This window comes from Eutrema salsugineum, unplaced genomic scaffold (genome assembly GCF_000478725.1).
Source record: "Eutrema salsugineum unplaced genomic scaffold, Eutsalg1_0 scaffold_1, whole genome shotgun sequence".
Lineage (NCBI taxonomy): Eukaryota > Viridiplantae > Streptophyta > Magnoliopsida > Brassicales > Brassicaceae > Eutrema > Eutrema salsugineum.
In genome coordinates, this window is record NW_006256909.1 from 5,259,308 (window position 1) to 5,284,303 (window position 24,996).

At 38.1% G+C, this 24,996-nt stretch overlaps 9 protein-coding genes across 11 annotated transcripts; 2 read left to right on the forward strand and 7 right to left on the reverse strand.

The window, feature by feature from the left end:
- Positions 1–611: 611 nt before the first annotated feature.
- On the forward strand, positions 612–1,671 carry LOC18029375. The gene is made up of 2 exons (XM_006412961.2): positions 612–1,131; positions 1,510–1,671. The coding sequence occupies exons 1-2, from the start codon at positions 628–630 to the stop codon at positions 1,594–1,596; spliced, it is 591 nt and encodes a 196-aa protein (XP_006413024.1). The 5' UTR covers positions 612–627; the 3' UTR covers positions 1,597–1,671.
- An 863-nt stretch (positions 1,672–2,534) lies between these two features.
- On the forward strand, positions 2,535–4,950 carry LOC18029376 (protein phosphatase 2C 57). Its single transcript, XM_006412963.2, has 11 exons — positions 2,535–2,962; positions 3,036–3,164; positions 3,265–3,367; positions 3,446–3,556; positions 3,678–3,757; positions 3,843–3,896; positions 3,990–4,106; positions 4,212–4,266; positions 4,376–4,408; positions 4,481–4,527; positions 4,607–4,950. The coding sequence occupies exons 1-11, from the start codon at positions 2,640–2,642 to the stop codon at positions 4,725–4,727; spliced, it is 1,173 nt and encodes a 390-aa protein (XP_006413026.1). The 5' UTR covers positions 2,535–2,639; the 3' UTR covers positions 4,728–4,950.
- A 314-nt stretch (positions 4,951–5,264) lies between these two features.
- LOC18029377 (flavone 3'-O-methyltransferase 1) lies at positions 5,265–6,652 on the reverse strand. Its single transcript, XM_006412964.2, has 4 exons — positions 6,228–6,652; positions 5,826–6,136; positions 5,671–5,735; positions 5,265–5,574 (listed from the first exon to the last, which is right to left on the reverse strand). The coding sequence occupies exons 1-4, from the start codon at positions 6,650–6,652 to the stop codon at positions 5,272–5,274; spliced, it is 1,104 nt and encodes a 367-aa protein (XP_006413027.1). The 3' UTR covers positions 5,265–5,271.
- Positions 6,653–7,558: 906 nt separating this feature from the next.
- Positions 7,559–9,316, reverse strand: LOC18029378 (calumenin-A). Its single transcript, XM_006412965.2, has 5 exons — positions 8,782–9,316; positions 8,601–8,703; positions 8,444–8,509; positions 8,118–8,373; positions 7,559–7,751 (listed from the first exon to the last, which is right to left on the reverse strand). The coding sequence occupies exons 1-5, from the start codon at positions 9,269–9,271 to the stop codon at positions 7,626–7,628; spliced, it is 1,041 nt and encodes a 346-aa protein (XP_006413028.1). The 5' UTR covers positions 9,272–9,316; the 3' UTR covers positions 7,559–7,625.
- A 140-nt stretch (positions 9,317–9,456) lies between these two features.
- On the reverse strand, positions 9,457–12,050 carry LOC18029379 (acyl-CoA-binding domain-containing protein 2). Its single transcript, XM_006412966.2, has 6 exons — positions 11,136–12,050; positions 10,803–10,905; positions 10,594–10,697; positions 10,191–10,282; positions 10,002–10,099; positions 9,457–9,918 (listed from the first exon to the last, which is right to left on the reverse strand). The coding sequence occupies exons 1-6, from the start codon at positions 11,621–11,623 to the stop codon at positions 9,739–9,741; spliced, it is 1,065 nt and encodes a 354-aa protein (XP_006413029.1). The 5' UTR covers positions 11,624–12,050; the 3' UTR covers positions 9,457–9,738.
- Positions 12,051–12,423: 373 nt separating this feature from the next.
- On the reverse strand, positions 12,424–15,435 carry LOC18029380 (dehydrogenase/reductase SDR family member FEY). The gene is made up of 7 exons (XM_006412967.2): positions 15,103–15,435; positions 14,816–14,936; positions 14,478–14,595; positions 14,012–14,148; positions 13,483–13,584; positions 13,279–13,371; positions 12,424–13,173 (listed from the first exon to the last, which is right to left on the reverse strand). The coding sequence occupies exons 1-7, from the start codon at positions 15,324–15,326 to the stop codon at positions 12,838–12,840; spliced, it is 1,131 nt and encodes a 376-aa protein (XP_006413030.1). The 5' UTR covers positions 15,327–15,435; the 3' UTR covers positions 12,424–12,837.
- Positions 15,436–15,989: 554 nt separating this feature from the next.
- LOC18029381 lies at positions 15,990–18,083 on the reverse strand. The gene is made up of 5 exons (XM_006412968.2): positions 17,719–18,083; positions 17,415–17,620; positions 17,014–17,112; positions 16,729–16,802; positions 15,990–16,356 (listed from the first exon to the last, which is right to left on the reverse strand). Exons 1-5 carry the CDS (start codon positions 18,029–18,031, stop codon positions 16,131–16,133), a joined length of 918 nt encoding a protein of 305 aa, XP_006413031.1. The 5' UTR covers positions 18,032–18,083; the 3' UTR covers positions 15,990–16,130.
- Positions 18,084–18,263: 180 nt separating this feature from the next.
- Positions 18,264–22,118, reverse strand: LOC18029382 (protein yippee-like At4g27745). 3 transcript variants are annotated; one of them, XM_006412970.2, is made up of 4 exons: positions 21,982–22,118; positions 19,376–19,417; positions 19,112–19,263; positions 18,264–18,708 (listed from the first exon to the last, which is right to left on the reverse strand). In XM_006412970.2, the coding sequence occupies exons 3-4, from the start codon at positions 19,202–19,204 to the stop codon at positions 18,481–18,483; spliced, it is 321 nt and encodes a 106-aa protein (XP_006413033.1). In that variant the 5' UTR covers positions 19,205–19,263; positions 19,376–19,417; positions 21,982–22,118; the 3' UTR covers positions 18,264–18,480. The 3 variants fall into 3 exon arrangements, with proteins under 3 accessions (XP_006413033.1, XP_024005679.1, XP_024005680.1); XM_024149911.1 differs by lacking the exon at positions 21,982–22,118 and adding an exon at positions 19,741–20,261; XM_024149912.1 differs by lacking the exon at positions 21,982–22,118 and adding an exon at positions 19,587–19,721.
- LOC18029383 (protein yippee-like At4g27740) lies at positions 21,147–22,706 on the reverse strand. Its single transcript, XM_006412971.2, has 2 exons — positions 22,586–22,706; positions 21,147–22,502 (listed from the first exon to the last, which is right to left on the reverse strand). The coding sequence occupies exons 1-2, from the start codon at positions 22,676–22,678 to the stop codon at positions 22,263–22,265; spliced, it is 333 nt and encodes a 110-aa protein (XP_006413034.1). The 5' UTR covers positions 22,679–22,706; the 3' UTR covers positions 21,147–22,262.
- Positions 22,707–24,996: the final 2,290 nt, after the last annotated feature.

The following is a 24,996-nucleotide window of genomic DNA, read 5'->3' on the forward strand; positions in this document are numbered from 1 at the left end:
TATTTTATTGCGATAGTTATGATTGTTAATCATAATTTATATTATGAGATTTGTTAAAATTTTAAAATATAACATTATTTCAAAAAAAATTTTAGAAAATTATATGCGGCAAACAAATTTTTTCTATATTAATTAATTTATAGATAAATTAATATCACGATAAATTAATAAAATATCATGATTCCAATATTATTAATTTATAAAAATATTACTGTATTTTTGTTTTTTAATTAATATATATTATATAATAGGCAATAAAGACTCGACATGACATCTGAAAGGACTCAACGTTATGAAAATCGTAAAGTAGGACCCGCTTTGTTTAATATTTTATTCTCTTGTAGGGATCTCTCGTGAATTAGAAGCGCCACAGGGAGCGTTTTGTTTATTTTTCTCTTCATCTTCACAATTTACATCTCTTCCCCTATTATTATTTTCTTTTCTTAAATAAAATACATAATTCCCTCACATTATTCATCCTCTATTTTCCTTTTTTTGTTTCTTCTGTTCATATAATAATTATCGAATGAAAACAAGAAACCTACCCTTTTTCTCTATTTAAATCCCAACCCATTTTTGCATATAACGTCAAAAGAAAGTTCATAGTCAGTTTCAAAGAAAAAAGCAATGGAATTTGAATGTAATGATCAAGAACGGTTCTGTGCGACTCCTAAGCTTCCTCTGTTCTCAATTCCATTGAACAGAGCAACTGAGACTCCTGGCCTAGCGACGCCGCCTGTGAACATCGCCGGATCGGTCCCGTTTCTCTGGGAGGAAGCTCCGGGAAAGCCTCGCGTTTCCGATGAGAACAATCCGCCGGCGACCAAGAAGAACGCCGGAGAAGGAGGAGGAGTTGTCAGGTGCCTTGAGCTTCCGCCGAGGTTGACTTTGCAATTAGCCGCCGCGAATGAGCCATCTCCGACCACAGTTCTCGATGGTCCTTACGTTATACCTCGCCGGTCTCTGTCGGTGATAAGGAGAAGCAAAAAAGACTCCGAGGGTAGATTCGACTTTTCACGTTCAACGAACGGTCGCTGCTGTGAAGGTGGTGGCGGCACGACGGTGAAGATCAGTAGAGTTAGAAGGAAAGGAAGCCTTTTGAACCTTTCCAACTCCAAATCGCAGTTCTTGGTACGTAAGTCTTGGAACCAACTTACATTTTTTTTAATCACGTCTTCTGTTCTAAAATCTCGTTGTAGTTTTTTGTTTTTATTCATTTTTGTACTTGATTCAAAATTCAACCATTTTATTAATATCTTACTGACACAATTTCGACCCACTTTTTTTCTCTAAAAAATGCAAAATTTATCTAGTATTTACTTGTTCAAAACCAAATTCCAATTTTCATGGGATAAAGTGTAGTGCATTTTTTTTTTCTTCATTCACATTCTTCATTTTTTTAGTTTTTTAATTGGTTACTCTTTAAGATATCCATTATATTATATACATAGTTTGGTTTGTGAAGAAATTATTTGTTTGGTCCATTTTGATTGCATAATAATAATGCAGGCAAAGGTTTACAAAGGATTTCAGCAAGTGATTCCATGGAGGCGTAGGCAAGAAAATCTTCCAAGGATGAATTCTTCCAATATTTAAATAGAATCTCTCCAAGTTTTTTTTTTTTAATTCCCTACTTTATAGACTAATATTCCTTCTGTAAATACCACTCAATTTACAGACATGAGAAAATAATTACAGCTCAATTGCTACCAAACATGATATTATAATCAAATCAGGAAACATATATTTTGGTGTCAAACTCACAATGAGGTCACGGCGTCACGCCTTTGTACAAATCTCATGAAAGCACTATGAGACCATATCTTAAAGTCGAGCAAGACCATACACTTTTAACAGTTATGTTTTCACTTCAACATCAAAGTAAAAACTACAGTAGTCTACTATTCTTCTGTAGTTTTTGTCTGTGTGACTTTCATCTATACTTGTATCATTTCAAGCTTCGAATAATTCTCTCTTTGTTCGTCCGTAGAAACTCTGATGATGGACTCACCAAATCCTGAAAGATCCAAGATTGTGAGAAATGAGCTCGTTAAAGCACGTACATATGTTAATGCAAAATATGAAGATAAGTAAACAAAACTCCTCTATTTATTCATACTAATGTTGACAAATATCTTGCTCTAATGATATGGATTTTAAATGCATGAACCAATTCTCTCCTGTACAAAAGTTCACACAAAATGCGGTTTTCTTATTTCAGTTTGAGGAGACTATTTTTTACTTAGTATATGAAATTGCGAATACATATATTTAACAAGCTAAATACGTACACAAGTTTTTGTTATCTGTACAAAAGCCAATTAAGTAGCAAGTATATACTTAAGAATTAAGATCGCCCTGGTGCACCCTTGATCATTTACATTCTACAAAACTAAATTTAGAACGGATAAGTTATGAATGTTTTCGAAGTTGAATTAAATTCCGATTTTGGGCCCGATTATTTAATAGCCCATTTTTGTAACGTGGACCGTTAAGTTAGTTAAGAGGCCCTCGTTGATTCTCTTATCTTCAGATTTTTCTTTACGAAAATCCACTGCCACTAACTTAACCATAAGACTCTCTTTGTTTTCTTTCTTCTCTTTCTTCTGGTTAACTCGCTTTGCCTGACTCACTGAGTCATGGCGCTTCTTAGGCCACACCTTCATCGCTTCCACTCCAACAGTCTCCGCCAATTTTCGTCTTCCTCTAAAACAACCGCCGACGCTGGCGGTGGCCTTGTTATCTATCCCACGTACGGTCGTCACCGTTGCTCCGCGATTGCGATCGACGCGCCGTCGTCTCTGACGGGCGTGACGCCGATTCGATGGGGATACACGAGCGTTCAAGGGTTCCGGGATGAGATGGAGGATGACATAGTCATCCGCTCGGAAGCTCTCGATAACTTCTCCTTCGCCGCGGTTTTCGACGGCCACGCTGGATCGTCCTCTGTCCAATTCCTCAGGTAATTGTGTTAGTTCTCATGCAAGCTCAGTTTTGTAGTGTTTCGTTGGTGATGATGATGATGATGGTAATAGGGAGGAGCTGTACAAGGAGTGTGTTGGGGCATTGCAAGTTGGATCTTTGTTGAGTGGAGGTGATTTCGCGGCGATCAAGGAAGCTTTGATTAAGGCCTTTGAAAGCGTGGATCAAAATTTGCTTAAATGGTGAAAGTTAGCTTGTAATTTCACAAGTTTTTGATTGAATTTTTTGTATTTGAGTGAAGTAAATTCACCATACTTCTCTATGTATATGGTTTTGGTCCAGGCTAGAAACAAACGGTGAAGAAGACGAATCAGGTTCAACAGCCACTGTGATGCTCATCAGAAATGATATTTCTTTCATTGCACATATCGGCGATTCATGCGCAGTAAGCTTTCTTATCAAGAAGTTGTGGAATCCATGGATCGTTGAAGTTGGTCATGTATGAACTCTGTTAATGCATTAGGTCCTATCTCGATCTGGGAAAATCGAGGAATTGACTGATTCTCATCGTCCATATGGAAGCAGTAAGGCAGCCATTCAGGAAGTGAAGAGAATCAAAGATGCAGGTGGATGGGTGTGTCTTCCTAATTTTTCAAAGTTTGTAATTGCTCAAATATAACTACTGAAATTTATCTTGTGTGCAACTCCGGATTTGGCTAAAAGTCGTTTTATTTTTTGGCTCTTAACTCAATCAGATTGTTAATGGAAGGATTTGTGGAGATATAGCTGTATCTCGTGCCTTTGGTGACATCCGGTTCAAGACAAAGAAGAATGAGTTGGGTTCTTTATATCTTCTTAAAATTGCTCTCTTTTTGTTTTTCCGATGTTGCCTTATTGCTCATATAAGTTTACATGCACAGGATGTTAAAGAAAGGTGTCAATGAAGGAAGATGGTCCGAGAAGTTTGTTTCCAGGTATTCAACTATTCGAAAGGTGTTTCTACTTTTGTTTGTCTCCTCTGTTACGTTTTTAAAGATGTCTATATCCTGATTTGTCTGATGATGTAGAATCGACTTTAAAGGTGACATGGTTGTCGCAACTCCAGATATATACCAAGTACCTCTTACATCTGATGTGGAATTCATTATATTAGCTTCTGATGGATTGTGGGACTACATGAAGAGGTTTCCTTTATTTTTTTCTTCCATCTTTCCCCTTTCAATTATATGCTTTTTATCAGTGATAAGTATGGAACTTACACATTGATCAATTATGTTTTGCTGATGCAGCTCAGATGTGGTTAGTTTCGTAAGGGAACAGCTCCGTAAACATGGAAATGTCCAGGCATGCTTTTTTTTTGTTTTTAGTTTCCATGTCCTTACCAATTAGTTTCTACATCACATAGATATGGCTTTAAGTCTGAACTAGTCTTCGAAATGTTCCTCTGTAACAGCTTGCTTGTGATGCTCTTGCGCAAGTAGCTTTGGTAAAATAACGAAAAACTCTCCTTACGCCTTCTTTAATCAGGAAAACGAAAACTGACAGTTTTACAATTCAGGACCGGAGATCAGAGGACAACATCAGCATCATCATTGCTGATCTAGGGTAGGGTCAAAAAATCTCTTCAGATTTGTGACATATTATGTTATAGACTCTTGACGTGTCTTGCTTTCTTTGAAAACAGAAGAACAGAGTGGAAGAATCTCCCGGTGCAGCGACAAAACATGGTGGTTGAATTGGTTCAGGCCGCAGCGACTGTTGGTGTAGTTACTGTTGGCATATGGATGACTTCGTTTCTCTCTTGACTAAATAAAAGGAACATCCAATCTCCTTCCTTAGTGTATATAAAACATGTAACTATGTCGAACTCTCTAGTCTTCCCATAGAAATGGAGATATGGTGATACCTCACAGGTTGGAAACTCACCAAAGTATATGTAAAATGTTTGGAGGTGATTACATCTAGAAACTAAAATTTAGTCTACAACATAAAAGTAAATGCACAGGTTGAAAACTGCATCATATGGAATCATAACATTACCATACTTGTGGTTTGAGTTGATATTCTTTGTTGGTTCACTAATATGAGAAAGATAAAGTAGAGAGAAGAAATGCCATTTGGAGTATCAGCGTCCATCAAGAAAAGGTAGATTAAGCACAAACAAAGCCTACTTTATGTTTTATTTCCATTTTTACAAGCGATGAAAGTACATTTACAAAGAAATGCATCTTCCGACAAGGACAAGAACAACAACCATAGTGACATGAAAACCAAAGAGAGAGAACAATGGAGATGTAACCAAAACTTGGAAGCAAAAGGAGCCAAAGGTGAATGTATCCTTCACACATTCTATATCTTCTTGAGGAATTCCATTATGTGAGTACCATAGGCTCTGCAGACAACTTGGAAGCCTTGGAAGCCGGAACCTTTGGCCAACGCCTCAAACTCCTTCTCGGTCCGTTCTTTGCCTCCTGGGTTGTGAGCCAACATGAGGCAGTCCATGTGGACAACTTCTTTTGTCAGGAGGCTTGAGTCTGGCACCACCGGAAGTATGGATTCCGCTACTATCATTTTCCCGTTGTCTGGGAGCGCTTCATAGCAATTCTTCAGAAATTTCAAACAGTGTTGGTCGCTCCAGTCATGACATATCCACTGTCACATGTTTTAAAAAATAAAAATAAATGTCCGAGATACATTCGTATAAAACTTGTTGCCAAGAATCATATAAAATAGGACTAGTTTATTTACCTTCATGAAGATGGCATCTGCTTTAGGGACATTCACAAACATATCTCCCCCAATATGTTCAATACCTGAATCATTCAACAAAACTCAAGCTAAGACACTGAATTAAACATCCATGAAAACCACCATATATCAATGCTTTTCGGAAGTATAAATACCGGGATAAGATACTGCTTCCTCAATGACATGAGGGAGATCATAAAGGATGCCTTTGATGTGTGGGTGCTTGGAGACAATCATACGGAGAGTGACTCCAATGCCACCACCAACATCTACCAACGAAGACAATCCCTCAAATCCTTTGTAGATCTCTAAAATCTTGGTCATGACGATCGTCGTGTGGTTGGACATTCCATTGTTGAAGACTTTGTTGAATCTCGGATCGGCAGCTTGGTACTCGAAAGCGTCCATACCAAATGCCATGTTAAATGGAATGCCTCCTTCAAGAACCGCATCTTTCAAGTGGTACCTGTACACTCATATCATCAACGAACATGTTTTTTTTTAGTGTGGAGTATCGCTATAAAAGTTTAAATCTTTGAAAGGTGAAAGCATTTTACCAGCTCTCCATGAAGACCCTGTCTCTGTTCAAATGACATAGTGCAGCGAGTGAGACTCCATCGTCGTTCTTAGTCAGGTACTTGCATACCGGTCCTAGACCGTACAGACGCTCCACGCCGCCATCAAGAAGCTTACGAACAGAGCATGTCACGACGGAGTAAGCCGCAAGCAACCTGAGGATCCGGTCGACCATGACTGGAGCATCAGGGTTCTTGGTCGGAAGATAAGAGGCTATCTCCGATGGTGAGAGTTGACCGCCAGCTAGAGGAACATTCTTGGATATGATCTCCAGAAGGTCGAGCTCTAAGGCCGATGTCAGAACCATTGGAAGCACGGTGGCACCAGCGAGCTGCATAGCAAAGAGGTTAGCCTCTTCGTCGGAAATTTTAGCCGGAGTGATCTGTGTTTCAGCCAAAGATCCCATTATGACTCTGTTTTTTGTTTCTTTCCCGCCTTTTTAAACGGTTTTAGCCTCTGTTTTTGAGAATGGTTGTGATGAGTGAGAAATGAGAACTGCATTGAGCAATATTTATACTAAAAATGTGGCATTATCTATGTAACAACATGCGAATTTAATAATCACATTATCCGAATTAAATGTAATCGTACTCTGCAGTCCAAACTCTAAAAGATTTTTATTAGTTTTGTTTTTTGTTTTTTTCTATTTACCCACCTCTTCTTGACATTTTAAAAGTATATATATATTTTTAAGTCAACAAGTAGAAAGGTAGGACGTAACTGTCGTTGATGAGGAAAACTTATTAATTATTATCAATCAATGCTTTAACAATAAAATACAAACATATATACAAATTAATCGGCTAGAGACGCATGGCTCATGCAACAGTTAGTGGTTCTAAGTTTGAAAGTTTCTGCCCCCTTGACCCATGTCCACAAAAACAAAAACAAAAAGTTTCTGCCTCCTTGACATTTTTTGGCATAGATAATTATAAATTTTGTTCACATAATTTTCTCATATCATACAAAACTTTCTTGACATTTTCTTTAGGCATCTATAATATGGGCTGATTAGGCAGAGTGACTTTTTGAAGCTTTAATTGCAAAACAATGCAGTTGCAAAATCGTAAATAAGTTCAGGTGTTATTTTCGCGCGTATTGTAGACAAATAGTGTGGTACCATATAAATTACCATTTCTTCGGATAAAATAGCATGCTTCATGTTTAGAATACGTTTGAAAGTATGTGATTTGTATAAAACAGCTATGGATTAATTTTTATTAAAATTATGTTGTGAAATTTGCCTATAGGACTATTAATGTAAAAAAAAATAATAATAACAAATGTAATCATCAAAACCAATCTAGGCGAGACAAAGTAGTCAATTAAACAAAAATTTGAGGTTAAAATTTTGAAGGACAGTACACACACAAAAAAAATTAGAGTTCATCATGATCAAAATAGTCTTCGTCGTCCAAGTCATCGTGATGAACTGCCTTGTAGAACACATCTTCGCGGTTCAACATCTCTTCAAGTGATAATTTACCATCTTTATCATCATCCGCCTGCCAAACAAAAAAACCCTTCATACACATACCTACTTAGACATGGTTAATTTCACATTCCCATTGTTTATAAAATCGGTTTAGACCATCACATATACATATACTAAGAATATAAATATTTGTTACATATTTCTAGTTTTTCTTCTACCTAGAAACAAAAATTGGTCGAGTTCTTAGGTTGTTCAATACATGATGCATAGACACATAGACATTGTTAGGCTGTTTCGAGTTCAAGAACAAAAGAGAAACAACTAATATTCAAAGTAAATGGATAAATTTTATAAAATACCCTTCTTTTTGTTTGCAAGAATATTAAGAAGATAATAATTAAGTAACAATTTGGTAGAGAGAGAGAGAGTGTGTGACCTCGTGGCAAAGGAACGTAGAGTAGTATCTGGCGTAACTCAGCTCACCAGGTTGAAGATAGTGCAAAATGGGTCGAAGCTCATCGGCCACGAGGAACCTGTCTTTGTCTCTGTCAAGCTCTGCGAACAGAAGCTGAGCCGTTGGCACAGTCTCATCCTCCTCTGTCTCGAACTTTGCAAACTCTTTGTACATTTCATATGCGTTCTCTACAAACTCTTTGTACTCTAGCTTTCCATCACCGTTCGTGTCCATGCCCCTATACATATAAACACGATGTCGTTTTTCTAGACTTTCATCATACTGGAACACAATCACGAAATGCTTACGTCATTCGCTCCCTTAGAACCCATCTTTGAACATCTCCGTTTCTGCTGTCTTCTGGGTGCAAGAAACTGCACATTAATATTTTTAATGATTTATGGATAATTTGTACATAACGAAATTAATTAGAAGAAATGAAATATTTTTAAAGCATTAGTTTACTTGTTGAACTCTTCAATGTCGAGAGAGCCATTATGATCAAAATCCGAATTCTTGAATTGTTCCATCCACCAGCCAGCTTCACCGTGACCCTTCTCGTTTTTCTCTGTTTTTCTTTGCATGTTTAAGAAGAAAGATCTCGAAAAAGGTGTTTATATACACAATTAATTACTTAATTCATTACCAATGTCTTCCTTTGAGAATTGAGGCAAGTACTCTTCAAAGGTTATGACACCATCCTTGTCTTTATCTTGTAGCTCCAGCTCTTTGGCGGTTCTGTAACCCATGTTGTCCTCTGTCTGCTGCATCATCCATGTCTGAAGCTCTTTTAAGCTCACGAACCCATCTCTAGGTGCCGCGTCAAGCAGAGGAAACAAGAACTTGATCCTCATCGTCGTGTTAAGCCTCCTCTCTTGTGCAAAATACTCCTCAAACATATGATCTTCCTCATCCTTGGCAGCCTCTACAGTCTTTGTATTGCCTTCTTTCTCGTGAGACAACCTCTCGATTCGGGTCACCAGAGGGTCAAACACGGGCATTTCAAGCCTGCGTCCGAGGCGGCGGCTTATGAGACCTTCAATGGATTGAGTCTGGTTTTGCTTCTTAGCACCGAGGAAGAGGACGACGACTATAAAGGTGGCGGTTAGTAGCGAGCAAACCACCACCTTGGCCATTTTCCGGTAGCCCAAGGCGGGGTTCCTATTGAGAGAAGATGATAGGGCCACGAAAATTACTAATTTTGTTTTTTATTTTTGGGTTTATCCATAAATCTCTTTGGTCATTAATTCATGTTTTAACTGTCTCTACCAACCGTTTTTACCGCCAAAGTCGGTTATTCATTTATCCAGCATCCAAAAAATGATAAGAAAAGCCTCCCTCTTTATATAGCAGACCAATAAAAAAACCGGTTACGATATGTGTTTCATAAACCTGAGGGAACAAAAGATTGTTGCAATATAAGAAAAAAAAAAAGAAATTCAAAGGACAGGACTTAGAAACATCCAAAGTGATTTACTGTTGGACACCATATGGTAGGGGCTGAGAGAAATGCTGAAATAAAGAGAACCTTCTTACTAAGTCACTTCATCATATACATTGCGCGAATTAGAGAAGACGCGGCATCTCTGTGGTTAGTATTTGTTTAGTCTGTTTGCTTCTCGGAATCTCGAATCCAGGGCCAGTCTGATTCACAGAGATCCAGCGGGGAGTTTCCGTCATTATCTTTAGAGGCTGTGTTAGCTTTCTGCTTCACCAGAAACTCAGCTATGGATTCTCTGTCGCACACAACAGCGTAATGCAAAGGGGTTTGGCCTTCGTTGTCCTGCTCAACACAAACACATGCTTTGTATAAAGAAGTTGATACTTTTGCAGATAATTATTGGGTCCTAGTTTCTCTTTCTTCACCTTAGCATTCACATCGGCTTTGTTATCGACCAGAACTTTAGCAATGTTGAAGTGGCCACGGTCTATAGCCCAGTGCAACGGTGTGCGACCTTCGCTATCTGCAGTTTTACAGGAAATTGGAAAGCAAATCCAACATCACGAGGATGAACTTCCACAAACAAATGAAATATACAAAGAGCAGAGACTAACCCTTTGCATTTACAGGAATTCCGCTTTCAATGCTTTTTAGCAAATTCTCGATTTCCCCTTCTCTAGCAAATGCGTGGATTGCATCAATCTTCCTGAGAGAGAAAAGAAAGGAGAAAAGCAAGAATTAATGAGCGAAGGATTAGTGTTCTATTCGAAGAGACAGGGAAAAAGAAACAGCTCCAAGTTCCGTGGACAATAATGTAATCATTTCACCAAAATGAGATTGTTGCAGAGCTAGCAAAAGACGCTAAAGTTGCATATTCACCAAGTTTATGGACCTTTGATTTCACAGAGGTGAAAAAAATACAATATCTATATCTGATCTAGACATGCAAGAAATCAAGTAGAGAACTCAAAGGCAAAGGACAGTAAAACACATCAGAATACAAGAGGAGAACCTTACAACTCATTTTCGGATTCCTCTTCATAAACCAATGAGCTAAAAACTGGCCCCATAGTTCCTCCTGAGTTGGAGGCTGCATCATCCCCACCCCGACTTCCGGCTCTCTGTTATGTCGCAATAAAGCAAACAGAGAAGATCACACGAACAGTCCAGAGAAGAAAAAAAAAGCAATGAAATGAAAATAAAGAAGAGGGAAAAAAGCTTTTTACCACGCCACCGTCTAACCAAGTTGGGTATAGCTGAGTGACAATCTCAATATACTTCTCCATCGCTTCTTCAGGGGGCATAGCACCGAGTTTCTGCCATGCTTGCCTGAAAATAGAAAAAGATCATGGCAACTCCTAATCAATGAAATTTGCAGTCTTACAGTAAACCACAAGCCCGAATCGATATAAACAATCAACCACATCATCTCAGACACTTTCATAAGGCAAGAAGCTAATTAGGTGATATCAAGATACACTCAAGAACACAGTTCCTCCTTGATGAACTAGAGTAAAACATCAAATTTCAGCCTCAAAACGATCAAGAAAATTGCATACCACTTGGCACGAGCAGTCATTTTGAGAGCTGAAGGTTGAGGAGCAGTACAAGGCCCTTCCGTAGCGATCTTGTACAATCCGTAGAGCTGTTGCTGAACATCGCTGGGTACCTTCTGCGAAAGCCGATCTGCGGCGGCGGTAGTCACGAAGAGAGTGGCGGCGCTAAAAGCCTCGTCGAGTTCCGTGCTCTCGACGCCTTCCCAATCATCGTCTTCCTCGCTGTCACCGGCGACGCTATCAGCTCTCGAGCTACCCTGCTCCGCCACAAGCGAATCCGCCTCACCGCCGCCGCCAAAACCTACGGTAGAGGAATCGATGCGCCGCGAGTCAACAACCTCCGGTTTTATCTCCAATTCGGGCTCGGGGTGGCGAGTAAGGGAGAGGTTGTCTTCTTTAAACGTGACGACGATAGAGATCAGTTTAGCTAGAAGGTAAGAGAAGATCAAACCCAAAATCACAGACTGAGCAAGCGGAGCCCAATCACCCATTTTCCGAAAACAGAAATCGAAATTCTCGCACTCGCAGGGATTATAAAAACAAAAAGCAACGCCGACTATTAAACCCCCCAAAAGATTCAAAACAGAGTCACGAGGGAGAGGAAGAAGAAACGAACCCTAGGGATCTGGAGAGACAAAAAGGAACAAACTTTGATTCATTAACCCAACAAAAAAAGAGAAAGTTCCTTTTTTTCCTTGTGGGCGTTAAGACTTTATTTTTGGGGAGGTTGAATTGAAAGTTAAACACGACGGGAAAAAAAAAACTTGGCGACGACAGATCACAACAGGATCCAAATTGGGGAAGAAGTGTACGTGTTATGCCCTACATTTTTTCTTCCCTTACCAAAAAAAAAGAAAAAAGAAATTGAATTGATGTCAAATGTATATAAATGTTCGGTGCAATCGTGGTAGAAAATAATCAAGAAGACGTGCATGGTGTGGATGATTTAAAGGCTTGAATCATACGACACGTAAAACGAAATATAAGCATAAAAAAGGTAGTCCACAAACTTGAACGCATTAGATTCACGTGAAGTGGGCATGAAAATGAAAACCAAAATACAAACTTTTTTCCTTTTTTCTATGTTTATATCAAAAGACAAAACTCATATACAATATTTATTAGTTCCCACTCCCAAACATTGCTTGCTCAAATGAGCATCTCATCAAAGAGGAGAAACCCACTCATATTATTAGGTCTATATGTGAGTGAATCACTTCCATGGAATACTCATTTAAGCAAGAAACATTAGAGAGTGGAAGGAGATTTATCACTTTTTTGTCCAGGAGAGTAAGAGAGATGCTTTCACTGATATAAATAATATATGAGTAACGTGATTGCACAAACTAGGGATACATTTACGGAAATACCCTCAACTCGAACAGGAAACTACCCACCAGACCAGGCCACCATACTACTTACTGAACAAGATTCTTAACACAGATACAACACTTGAAGAAGACTTGTAAGTAAGCCATGGACTGGCAGCTCAAGCATGCCTTTTAACCAACATTCAAACATTCTCACGCCCTTCCTTGTTCTTTTCTCAAGCAAACCACATGCCTGGGGGATTCAGTCCCCAGTGTATAGTAGATTTAAAAAAAAAACAAAGAAACAAAAGAAAAGCAATTTCTCAATACTTACCCTTTGATTTGTAAGGGAGCAATTCAACTTGTGGACTTTTTCTCTTATCTATTCGGAAAGACTATTCGTGTTGAGCTCCATAACGGCATTGGACATTCTCCCCTTCTATGAGCTTCTCAACTGCGTCAAGAGGAAGACCCACGAGCTCTAACGTCTTCTCCCACACTCTCTGCGCAGTTCCTATGTTGTGTGCTTCTTCGGAAGGATTTGCTGGGCGGCAATCTTGAGAGATGAATGGGCAAACAGGCCAATCATCGTTCTTTAGTGTTTCCCAGTACTCTGGAATTTGAGGGTCTGTGGCCGAGAATAGAGAACTTCTGCAACCTTCTTGGGGTGAAAATATGAAATAAGGTATCACGGCGTAAAGAGCTTGAAGAATCCTGGGAAGATCCCTGGCCTATAAAATTCCGAAACAAATAGGTAATTTATTGCAGTGAAGTTCTGAGAAAACAGAACAAGCGTGCATCCTGCATTAACTAATTGGAGTGAAGCTAATACTTACAACATTTGTTAGAACAACACCGGGGGATAGACATATGACGCTAACTCCTGTTTCCAGAGGCAGCTTTTTGAAAAGAATGCTACTAAACATAATCTGAAAGATGAAGGGAACCAGAAACTTAAGTCGCTAGTTTCTGAAAATGAACACCTTCCAAAGCCTGAAAACCGCTGCAGATGAAGTTAAATACCATTACAGTAATCTCACCTGGGCAAGCTTGCTGCTCGAGTATCCTACAACGCTTGAGTACTTGCGTCTACCAGAAACAACATTCATGTCATCCGGGTCAACAAAACCAACACTATGCATCTACAAAAGTGAATCCCACAACCCATTAACTTGCATGAAAATAGTAATCACCAAAGACGATAGACAGTTTCAGTTTTCATACATACATCAATGCCACAGTTTCACGAAAAATGAGAAATGAAGTAACGCAAGTGGTAGAATCCGGTCATGGTAGTATATTTTGGGTCAGAACTTTCAACAACCTTGGGTTTGTTTCGTTTCTCTATACCAAAACTCTGCTGATATAATTATCAATAATATCCATATGTACAGATTTAGAGAAGACCCTTTAGTATTCAGACTTCAGCTATATATTCCAGAGTCATTTAAAAACACAAAATATAGAAACAAATCTGAGCTTTTTAGCCTCAATACGCCTACCAAAAAAGAATATTAAACTAGAGAAAACAAACTTGGGGCCTGCAGTGTCAGTGATCATAGAACTTACAACGGAATTCACGTTAATGATTCGGCTAGGAGAGCCTCGGATCAGAGACGGCAAAAGGAGTACTGAAAGCAGCGCTGGAGCTAAATGGTTCACTTGCATGTGCTGCTCGTATCGATCCTCTGAGAATTTTTGCGCCTCTGCACAGTTTATAGAACATAGTAATTTAGTTTTTTTCTAAGAGAGAAACCCATCGTAGAAAGTTCCATAACTGGCAATCAGAGTGGACTTTCTATAAATAACCTTCTTCATATTATTCGTACAAGTTTAGCCGTTTATGTTTAATTTCAGCGCTATACAAGCCAGTGCTCACTAATTGGGTCCATCAAGTTGGAAATTGATGATGGTGAATGATGCACAAGTATGACTTTGATATCTTCTTAGCATAACAAACAGATGATGAAAATCTAAGCAGGAAGAAACGGAGAAAAACTCAAAGATTTATAGCTAAAAGATAAATAAAACCAACCTCCCATAGCAAATATGCCAGCATTGTTAATTAGAACATGCAAAGGTCCTAATCGGGAGTTCCAAGCATCGGCAAATCTTGCCACAGAATCCAGTGAAAGAAGATCAAGTTCCATTGCCTTTACAAAAGCAAACATAGTATCATCATCAGTCATCTAGATGTTAGAAACCAATACACAATCTAAGATACAAGAAACTGGCTTAGCCACAGCCTAACTAGAACACATAACGCTTTATATCTGTCAATACACGCTCTTGGCTAATATCAGTCCCAGCAACACAACATAATAGGCCCCAGAAACTGTAAACAAAAAATCCTAAAGCAAATTAAAAGATTACCTCGATGTTAAGTGGGAGACCCCTACCAGACCACTCGTTCTGCCATTGTTGTATCAGCTCCTGAGCTGCCTTCGTGTTCCTCACGGCCATCACAACATGAGCACCAGCCTCTGCAAGCTGCCTGCGAACCACAATAAGCAAAAGAGCTAAAAGCTTAAAGAAATTCTCAGAAATTCGAGTCCCAAAACAAAAGCAACTTCGTTGATCAATCAGCAATCCTCAATCAAACTCGCAATAGATTGTGAATCGGAAGCAACTAAGGGAGCAGAGGGGGTAAAGAGAGAAACCTAGCAGTCTCGCGGCCAATGCCACTGGTGGAGCCAGTGACGACGCAAGTGAGGTCGTTGACGGGAGGAAGAGGGAGAGGGTTCTGCAAATGAGACGCGGTGATCCTCTGGAAGAGAATCTCCTGGAAAACGCTGCTCCATCCTCTCATCCACTCCATCCATCCCAAACTCTCCTTCTTCTTCGCCGTCGCCTGAGACGAAGACGACGCCGTTTCGTCACTCATCTTATTCTTCTTCTTCTTCGTCGGGAGCTGGATCTGTGACGATTATACAACAAATACAGCGAGAAGAGAAAAGACAAAAAGTGTATTTCCGTCAAAATCTAGGCACCTCAATTTCTGGAACCGAAAATGGGCCGGCGGGATTTTATGACCCACAAGGAGTTTTTAATAGAGAGAGCAGTTTTCTATTCACCAGTCATGGAGACATGGACTCATTGGTCAACGATTGCACAACATTTGTTAGTGTACCTGATTTAGTTTTTTTAATTTTCCTTTTGAAAAGGTTCAAAATGATTCGTATTTTGTAGGAGAATATAGACATGTGAGCCTTTTACTGATGCATGCAATAAGAATTGTAAAAGAAGAAAATAAGGATTTGACAATGCAGGATTTTCTTCTTTTACCATTCTTATTGCATGCATCAGTAAAAGGCTCACATGCCTATATTCTCCTACAAAATACGAATCATGTCCAATTAAGGATTTGTCAAGAAATTGTATTTTCCTTGTCCTTTATTTTGGGATCTCCTTATGTCTTGTGTTCATGTGATAACTCTAGTCATCTGCACCCTTGTTGTTTTGTGTCGTATGCTTATGATTTCTCTGAGTCTTCCTTCTTTTATGGTATTATTCGGTAAAAATTAACTGGAGATAGACTTAAGACCGATTTGGATATTCGAAATGGATCATTACAGAACTCTATTACACAAGATCATTTGGAGAAGAGGTATATTCCCATTTTGGACAGTTTTACACATGACAAATTTGCATTATGTAAAAGCGAAAGAGAAAACAAAGAGTTTAACAATTAGTACAAGTCAAGGGACTCGAGCACTCTACCAGCCTGGATGTGAAGAGCAGTGATTCTTTGTTCAGGGTCACGTGTTGAACCGAATTGGCTTGCCGCCCATATTAAAGAAGCTGACTTTTCACCAAGAAGGCGCCTGATGTCTTCATTTACACTTGCAATTGGAGATCGATCCTTCCCATTCACATGTCCAACTAACAGTAGTAAGAACTCTCCGCATCTTAGCCTGTGAATCAGTATGACAATCGATTTTCTTTTTAGATACAATGTGGATGATATTATTAAATGCATGACCAGTGAGTGACCTCAGAGCTGGAAACTCTTGAGAATGCACGAGATCAACCTTGGGATGGAAAGGTTTTTACTAGACAATGCAGAGGCTATTCATTCTATGATTTTGTGACAAAGAAATCGATCTGAAATTTACTGAGAACATCAAAATCAGAAGAGACGCAAAGGAAAAGAATCTCCATTGGCAGCAATATGATCGTGTAAATACTGCAGTATAGCCTAATGCGAAATCCCACAACCTACCAAATGAAGGGGCCTCGTGGTTCATAGAAAAACTGAGAATACAAATATTGTTAAGGAAATTCACCTCAGGTTTTCATCAGCTTGTTTGTCTCGCATGAGCATTGCAACCTCTTCAATGCCATTGCAGGCTCCAAAATCCTGTTACCAAAGATAAGAAAGGATAAATGAGAGAAGGTTAAACAAAACTCAAGTGAAGGCCAAAAGCCAGCTTGTCTTGTCGATATGTGCCGAACCCTTGATTACAAGTTCAAATGTAACAAGAGAAAGGACTGAGTTTCACTACTGACAGAAAAAATCTGCTTCGAGTTTTGTTTAAAATTACAGAGCTTGAGAGAAACCGAAGACTTACCACCTGATTTGCTGATGAATCCAGCAATATTGAGATTAAGGCATCCAAGCAGGCACCTTGCTCAAGTACTCCTCGTGTTGATAATACATTCATCATTACCTGAAACATTCATTTGAATCACATTAATAAGCCCACACAACCAGGAAACTTCCCACTGTTTCAATCTGATCGCTACTGATCTAAAACACGAAGAGTCTAAAGATGTCTCTAACACAAAAGTCTTCCTTTTCGCACACAATCTACCTAATCAGTGTGACTGCTGATAATTACATAAAATGCAGGATTATAGTTTCTAGAGTTCTCCTGCAAGTTCGATGCGTCTTGGTCAGGCCAATGGCCTTGCACCTCTGATCAGACTTTCCACAATAGACTACTAATAAAGTTACAAATGAGGGGCTTACTCGCACTGCGCCATGCTTATGAGCCAGAACAGTGCTCTGAGGATGGAGAAGGCAGCATCCTTCAAGAACCCTAAGTGCAACTGCGACCTCAGCATCTGTGGATGGACTCGTTAACTTCATCGGCTCCACGCTGAATATGTGATCCAAGCTCGTCACTCTATCATCCTCCGTTTCTTTCAATGAATGTCGGAAAAGCACCGGAACCACTGCGAAATCACGAATCTTCCATCATCAGAGACCACATTACAATACGGCATCGATCATTTGGGAAGGACAACGATAAAAAAAAAAACAAAAGTCAGACGTTGAAGATCGGAGATGGTTTGGGTGTGAGAGAAGAGGCGAATGATGGAATCTGAATCGGCGACAGATCGGAGAGTTTTGAGAAGAGATCGAAGGCCACGGATGCGTAGGAAGGAGAATTCAGCGCAAGCATCGCGTAATCCGGTCCGGAGAGATAGTGTCAGCTCCCTGTAAAGCCTCTGCGTATTGAGTGAAGTCACCAACTCTTCAACTACCATCGCCGCCGCGTCTGTATCCTCACCGTTCTCCGATTCCGACGGATTCTCCGGCGTCGCTGACGCGCCATCGCTCCATATCGGCTTCTTGAGATACATTTCTCACCCGCTTCTTTCTCTTTCCTCGGGTAAGTTTTCAATCGTATTCGCCAAAAACGGCGACCAGTTGACTGTGGCAAACATAAAGCAACACGTTGTTCGGTGCACGATGAGAAACGGCACGCAATTCTTTTTCCCTCAAGGTTATTTTCCAATCAACACAAAGACAAGTTTGGAGAGTCATTTTACTTGCAAAGGAATATCTGAGCTAATAAACACAAGAGAAACTACCAATTATTAACATCTTTATTAACAGAGAAACCTTGAACGAACACATCCATAGTTGAAAACAAGAGACTGACATACTTAGCACGTTGAGACAATGAAGAAAGCGAAAAATGGATGATAACTTGACTTGTGAAATCCATAAAGATTGGAATCGATCAAAGCCAAATTATCTATATACAGTTTTGAGTCAATCCAATAATGAATTCAACACGCTCTTTTCACTACCAATCCTCCTTGACAATCTTAGCCTTTTCGAATATGAACTTGCCCTCCTTGTACTTTTGTGAGGTCTCGTAGGCTCGCTCGTATTTCCAACCCAACGGTTCATTGCAGTCAGCACAAGATATATCAGCCACGGTGTGGAGACCCGTTAGAAGATGCCGGTCTTCTTTAGGCCCTACCACAATGTTCATTGCGTGAGAGAAGAGGAATGCTCGCCCGGTTCTTCCCTAATAATTGAGAATCATGGATTAAGAATTCGATTGGTAAAAATATTCACAAAAACACGAAGGCCTTAACCAACAAAAACACTAAGGCTACTACCAAACAATTAGAGTCAAGGGCTACTTCATTTGGGTCTTATGTTCAAGGATCAGTTTTCAAGTTTTGATTTGAGAACACCAGTAAATAGGTAACTTAGTAGGAAAATGTGTTCTTGATCAGTAGCAATTATCGTTCCAAATTCGCGTAGGAAAGACAATAAGTCAAAGGTTTTCCTAAAATCTGAAGGACAGGCAAATTCTCAGCTCCAGCTAGTCTTAGTGTGTGATTCTCCACTTGATTCTCTGTATCTAACATATGGGACACGCACGAAAACAGAAAAAAAACAAAGAGATGATGAAGCTGAATCACCTGAAAAGCCTTAGAGATGATATCATCGTGAAGTCCTACATGGTTCCTGCAGTTGCAGCAACTATACAGCCTTGGACCAATTGATTGAGCCATTTTATCAAACACTTTCAGGGAGTGATCAATTGCTCCAAACAAATCAAGCAAGTTCTCACCTTTTCACAAGAATAAAACAAAACAAAAAAAAAATACATAAACACACCTTAGATCGCTCGTATAAACCAGAAATATTGGAAATTCTAAAGACACGAGAAGATCAAGAGAAACCTTTCTAGAATCTGTAATTCACCAAGCTTCAAACTTTAATGTCTGAAAAAAATAGAGGATAAGAACAGTGGGCAGGTGTTAGCGTGCAGGATTAGAGATTCCAATTTCCACACGATATTACCTCAAAATTCAATAAACAAATAGAGGGGACAAGAGACCGAATTATATACTATTAAAAATTTGAAACTAGACACAAGGAATATAAAAATACACAGTAGGGTAAAGGAAACGGAACGAGATATTCCCGGAGAGAAATTTAGGCAGTAGATACGATTCAGTTTGTTTACAACGAAAATGGAGAAAAATCAGACCAAAGGATTCGATTTTGATCTTGATGCGAAATTTTTTTTTTTGAAGGATCTTACTTAGTGAGCGAACAAGGAAGCAAGAAAACTGTGGAGATTTTATGTTAGAGTTGGATGAAAGTTTTGATCTTTATTTAGTCCTCAGATCACGCCGTGCAGCGACTAACTTGTGACTTTCTTTTTCTGGGTTTAGGCTTTCTGACTGGGAAATGATGAAAAGAGCAAGCTTTTATGAAAAATGGAAATGAAATGTGAAATAAAAATGGTTTCTTTATATTATTCAAAATACTTTATTTATTTAATTTCTTTTTTCATACACATTTATGGTATAAAATTAAAAATTTCAATGTCTATAATTTTGTTCTAACTTGATCTCTTCTAATTCTACTAACTATTCTACTCATTCATTAAAATAATTCAAAAATGCGTTAGATTGTAGATACTGGTGGTATGTCGGCAATTTACTATTGCCATTTGTTTCTTTTACAGTATTTTAGTATTACTATACTGACTTTTTGAGTGATGAATGAGCTCATTATTCATTCAAAAAACTATTACGGTCTAGGGATGTCAAAAAAAAAAAAAAAAAAAAAACCATTACGGTCTAGGGTAATTTTTTATGTTTTTCAAGGTCGGACGAATAAGTGCAAGTCACATTTACAAATACGTGGTCTCCTTCTACACGGATCTTCCCTCTTCGAAGGTTTAGGAAAGAGAGAAACCTCCGCTATCATCAAAATCTAACTGACTCTTTCCCAATCTCTTTCAGCACAAGATTCTAAAAGTTTAAAGTTGTCAAGAACAAGTCAATTGCTCTTCAAAATTTGGGCTCAAATCATGGCAAAGCCTTGTTGCTCCTTTGGAATAGACATTAGAACTTGTGTTTTGGGTCCTTGTTCCTCTGTTTTCTTTGGTATGGCTGTCGTGTTGTATCCAATTCCCATCTTCCTTTTCTTGCTGGTTACTTTTGTATTTGGAATTTGGTTGTAATGGTGGTTCTTGAACGTTTCCTTTTGTATCCCTTTAATAATGAAAGCCTTTCAACAAAAAAATAAAGGGTTTTTGGAAAAGACATATCACAAGTTTTTTTTAAAAAAAAAAAATCGAAAACATATGACAAGTTAATAACCTTCACAAATGATACAACAAAGGTAAAATATATACATGTATCTCCATCTTTCTTTTATTTTCTTGAAAACTAAACCCCCAAAAGAGTATTCTTGACTAAAGTTTCAATATTTCTTGGTCAACTTGAGCTTTTCGATCACAAACATGCCTTCTTTAGAGCATGTGCATTAGTGATACTAAGAGTGGATATCATTAGCATAAAATAATAGTTTTTTTGGGTTTTTATTAAGGGATGAACCCGAGTCTATTTTCGGGTTCCATTAGTGAACCTGAAAATAGAGTTCATCCCAAATATTATATTATTTTTTTTATAAATTTAAAATTTAATAAATTTAAAATATAATTGAACACATAGTTATTTAAAAAGAAGATTACAATTTATTACAAATACTTAAAAATATACAATAGATAAAATATAAGAACGAAATTGTTTTTTAAACATAACAACCAAATTTATTTCATAGATTTTCGATTAAATCCGCTTTCAACTGATCATGCACTTGTCTGCTACGGACTTCATTTCGTTTCGCCATCATCAAATTTTTGACATTTGAACGATTATTCGTAGTAAACGTCATATCGACATGCGAATTTCTGCTTCCTTCACCATGTTAGAATTCTTCTATATTGTATTGAGTGCGAGTATCTCGTTCGTTTTCAACTATCATATTGTGTAATATGATAGATGCCCGCATAATTTTCCCAATTTTCTCTTTATCCCAAAAAAGAGCTGGATTTTTTATTATCGCATATCTAGCTTGCAAAACTCCAAATGCACGCTCCACATCTTTTCGGACGGATTCTTGAGATGTTGCAAAAAACTTGTTTTTGGCTCCTTGAGGAAGCTGAATTGATTGTATAAATGTTGCCCATTTTGAATCGATAGCAAACAACACACATACACAGACAATCGAATCAATTTCCCCAATTTTACCCGAAGAAAAAACCCTAAAAAAAAATTCCCCAAATTCGCGAAAACTCTAATTTTAACTCTAATCGTCATGCAAATTAACTCGCATAGAAGAATTGATAGCAAACACACACAGACAGACAATCGAATCGATTTCCCCAAATTTAATCGAAGAAAAAACCCTAAAAAAATTTTCCCCAATTCGAAACCCTAAAATCCCGATTCGATTTTTACCGACTAATTTAATGGAGAAGAACTCTTACCAGGATGATAAGAAGAGAAGCTGGACGATGGGAAACTATTTCTGACGGTTGATTTGTCGTTGTCGACGAGATTCCGTGAAGTCGCCATAAAATCACCTTCGAGAGAAAGAAAAAAAAAATTTGGCTGAAGCAAAAAGAGAAATGCACGATGACCCAAATTTTTTTTGTCCCACCCACTTTCCGAATTCTCCACCAACCAGCGCACAACACGTGGCCATGAGACGGTCTCCTCAAGTCCGGACGATACCGAATCGTCAAAATTAAGCCCATTTTCTTTTTTTTTAAATTCGAATGTGCATTGGATTTTGGGCCTGAACCCGGGCTGAACCTCTGCTGCACATGCTCTTATACCTCTGTTTAAGATTGAAGGTCTCAACATACTTCCAACCTAACGTCTCACCACACTTGCTACACATGACATCTGCCACCACGTACGATCCGGTTATCAGTTTCCTCCCAATCTTCGGTCCAACCACCACGTTCATCGCATGCGAAAACATAAACGCTGCCCCCGAAGTAACCTTAATCCATTTTAACATATTATTCTTTATAAATCAAAAGTTTTCAAAATTTTGGTACAAACAATTTTTAGTTCTGTTGTTACCACGAATTTTTTGGAGATGAGATCTTCACCGAGAGCTAGTGGATTTTCACAGTTTCTGCAAAAATATGTTGGAAGAGTTTTGCTTTCTCCCATTGGTTGATGAATGTAGAAACTAGAAAGGAAATCGGAGAGCTTACAAGATTGAATGAGAGCTAAGATGATTATTCGTTCTTATCATTAGTCTTAGTGGATATTATAAATTATAGTGCGTTGACTCGTCACGGTCGTCGGACACTTGCATTATTGTACGCCATTGTTTGTGCTTTTCGAAAAATGGGCCTTTTTGTGGGTATATAAACAACAGGCCCATTCGAATATTATTTTCACTGAATCAAAAATTTAAGACCGTTGCTTCTTTATGGTCTGATGTGGGATATGTTAATTTGCGGCGATGATTTGCCGGAGAGGCAACCGGAGATCATTTTCCTAGGTGTATTCTCTGTGTTAAAGCCTTTGACCACATTATCTTTTTTTTTTTTTTTCAAAGACCACATTATCTTAACAATGGTATCTAGTCTTAATTTTTTGTTAATCTACTTCGTGATTTTATGGACATAAACTACCTTAACAACAAAAATTATCCATTTGAGAAATAAAAATGTATGTATGTGAGATGGAGCTCCTTTGTTAGAGTATATATTAATGGGCTCACCTGTGGGATCCTTGTTTAGCGGTGCCGATTGTGTCTATATTTACACTTGCACACGCATCGGTGCAGCATTCTCAGGCAGCTTGGAATCTTGGTCCTATTATATTTACATAATAATGCAGTTGGTGTTGCCGATTCACATGTGTATTTATTGCTACACCTCTCATCCTTTTGTTTTGTTTAAAATAATGTTATATATTTCCTATAAACATTTGAAGAAAGTTTAAAGACGGATATTTCGTGTACAACTCTTAGAAGTATTCAATTCAATAACAATAACGACGATAATACTATAAAATATCTTAAAACAAATTAGAAAGTCTTTTGTCCGGTGTCTAGCTTTAGATTTTGGGACGTACCTTAAAGTCGACTCCAAGTGGTTTCCAGCTAAATAGTGGTCACGTTAAAATAGGATAACGAGGGTAGGCTGTTTTCATAATGAGCTTTAAAAAAAAAGCACATCCACGTCTTGTGATCCACACATATCACATTTACTATATCCATATTAATTCTATAAAGTTGCCAGCCATTCATCTTTTTTTTTCATCTAAAAATTTCTCTGTTATTTTCATAAAATTGATTTGTGGACATTTATATGCGTATTAGGTAGATTGGTAATAGGATTTTAAGTTGGTGTGCCATACATCATAAATCACATAGAGTTTTAATAGAGCCGGCCTTGAGCCCAAGCAAACCAAACATGGACTTGCGGCCCCTATGTTTACATGAAAATTTTTAAAGATAAAACAGCCCATTTTTTGAAAAAAATATGTAAAACAGCAAATTTTTTGTTTTATAACTTACGGCCCATACAAAAAATATGCAGTTCAGGGCCGGCTTTTATGTGATGTATAATTTATGCTCGTTAAGATTCAAGACTACTTTTAACAGAATAGCATTTATTACGTGTTGAAAGGTAAAATCTAAGTCTCTGTAGAGATAGATAAATCTAAGTCTCTGTAGAGATATATAAGTTGGAAAGATAAATAAAACAAAAGTATGTCTGATTTACGTGTTTACAGTAATGTACTATGCTTAGTTACAGATGATTCATTTTTAAACGTCGTTTAGGAAAGTAGGAAAGTCCACAAGCGTCTTTTAAATTTTGCTTATAAATATTTCATGCAAATTTTATTTTCAAATTTTGAAAGTTTCGATATAGATAAGATCATCAGGTAGTAGTACTAAGTAGGGTAAGAGTGGACATGCGAAGATCAAGTGGCGCATGATTTAATTACTTGCAACTTGGATTATATGAATACTTCCCACGAGTTGCTGTTTTCTTTTGTTCTCCCGAGAATATATAAAATCCACAAAACGACGGATTCTTTGACTGATCTTAAAGTCTTTGGTTTTGAATTTCACATCGCGACTAATGATGCATTTATGGTTTTAATGTGAGCACTTACTAAAGTTGACCATAAGGCTACTGGCTACATATAGTTTGTTATTACGGTTAGATTAACTGTCATTCACACTTTTACAAAGATCAATAATTCAATAGTAGTATGTTAATATCATATCCAGAATCGTAACATAACACCAAAAAAATCCCAAACTTTGTGTACCACAATGTTAAATTCTGCTCGTTTTTGTGGATGAAGCTGTGCAGATAGTTATTACTGTAGTATAGTAGTACAGTTGTATGGTTGGTGTAACTTTTTTTTTTTTGTCAACAATTGTTTCCTCTTCTTTTTTAAAGTTAGAAAGGTCGAAATAAGGATTTGTTTTCAGATAAATTTGTTAGATGATTTTTCTTTTT

Bases quoted from the DNA above. Each gene is read 5' to 3' on its own strand.
- LOC18029375 (XM_006412961.2), top strand. From the start codon at position 628: ATGGAATTTGAATGTAATGATCAAGAACGGTTCTGTGCGACTCCTAAG. The intron at 1,132-1,509 runs GTACGTAAGTCT...ATAATAATGCAG, and splicing joins ACTCCAAATCGCAGTTCTTG to GCAAAGGTTTACAAAGGATT.
- LOC18029376 (XM_006412963.2), top strand. From the start codon at position 2,640: ATGGCGCTTCTTAGGCCACACCTTCATCGCTTCCACTCCAACAGTCTC. The intron at 2,963-3,035 runs GTAATTGTGTTA...TGATGGTAATAG, and splicing joins TCCTCTGTCCAATTCCTCAG to GGAGGAGCTGTACAAGGAGT. The intron at 3,165-3,264 runs GTGAAAGTTAGC...GTTTTGGTCCAG, and splicing joins GATCAAAATTTGCTTAAATG to GCTAGAAACAAACGGTGAAG.
- LOC18029377 (XM_006412964.2), bottom strand. From the start codon at position 6,652: ATGGGATCTTTGGCTGAAACACAGATCACTCCGGCTAAAATTTCCGAC. The intron at 6,137-6,227 runs GTAAAATGCTTT...ATGAGTGTACAG, and splicing joins AGGGTCTTCATGGAGAGCTG to GTACCACTTGAAAGATGCGG. The intron at 5,736-5,825 runs GTATTTATACTT...TGAATGATTCAG, and splicing joins GGAAGCAGTATCTTATCCCG to GTATTGAACATATTGGGGGA.
- LOC18029378 (XM_006412965.2), bottom strand. From the start codon at position 9,271: ATGGCCAAGGTGGTGGTTTGCTCGCTACTAACCGCCACCTTTATAGTC. The intron at 8,704-8,781 runs GTAATGAATTAA...AAAGAAAAACAG, and splicing joins ATTCTCAAAGGAAGACATTG to AGAAAAACGAGAAGGGTCAC. The intron at 8,510-8,600 runs GTAAACTAATGC...ATTAATGTGCAG, and splicing joins GACATTGAAGAGTTCAACAA to TTTCTTGCACCCAGAAGACA.
- LOC18029379 (XM_006412966.2), bottom strand. From the start codon at position 11,623: ATGGGTGATTGGGCTCCGCTTGCTCAGTCTGTGATTTTGGGTTTGATC. The intron at 10,906-11,135 runs GTATGCAATTTT...TTCTATTTTCAG, and splicing joins ATGACTGCTCGTGCCAAGTG to GCAAGCATGGCAGAAACTCG. The intron at 10,100-10,190 runs GTTAGTCTCTGC...GTAAAACTGCAG, and splicing joins AATTCCTGTAAATGCAAAGG to ATAGCGAAGGTCGCACACCG.
- LOC18029380 (XM_006412967.2), bottom strand. From the start codon at position 15,326: ATGAGTGACGAAACGGCGTCGTCTTCGTCTCAGGCGACGGCGAAGAAG. The intron at 14,596-14,815 runs GTAATCTTTTAA...GCTTTTGTAAAG, and splicing joins GTCTCCCACTTAACATCGAG to GCAATGGAACTTGATCTTCT. The intron at 13,372-13,482 runs GTGAGATTACTG...TTCATCTTTCAG, and splicing joins CGAGCAGCAAGCTTGCCCAG to ATTATGTTTAGTAGCATTCT.
- LOC18029381 (XM_006412968.2), bottom strand. From the start codon at position 18,031: ATGTATCTCAAGAAGCCGATATGGAGCGATGGCGCGTCAGCGACGCCG. The intron at 17,621-17,718 runs GTCTGACTTTTG...GTGATTTCGCAG, and splicing joins AACCATCTCCGATCTTCAAC to TGGTTCCGGTGCTTTTCCGA. The intron at 16,803-17,013 runs GTAAGTCTTCGG...CTTTGGTAACAG, and splicing joins ATTCATCAGCAAATCAGGTG to GATTTTGGAGCCTGCAATGG.
- LOC18029382 (XM_006412970.2), bottom strand. From the start codon at position 19,204: ATGGCTCAATCAATTGGTCCAAGGCTGTATAGTTGCTGCAACTGCAGG. The intron at 18,709-19,111 runs GTGATTCAGCTT...CTCAATTATTAG, and splicing joins TCATCTCTAAGGCTTTTCAG to GGAAGAACCGGGCGAGCATT.
- LOC18029383 (XM_006412971.2), bottom strand. From the start codon at position 22,678: ATGGGAGAAAGCAAAACTCTTCCAACATATTTTTGCAGAAACTGTGAA. The intron at 22,503-22,585 runs GTAACAACAGAA...AAATGGATTAAG, and splicing joins TCATCTCCAAAAAATTCGTG to GTTACTTCGGGGGCAGCGTT.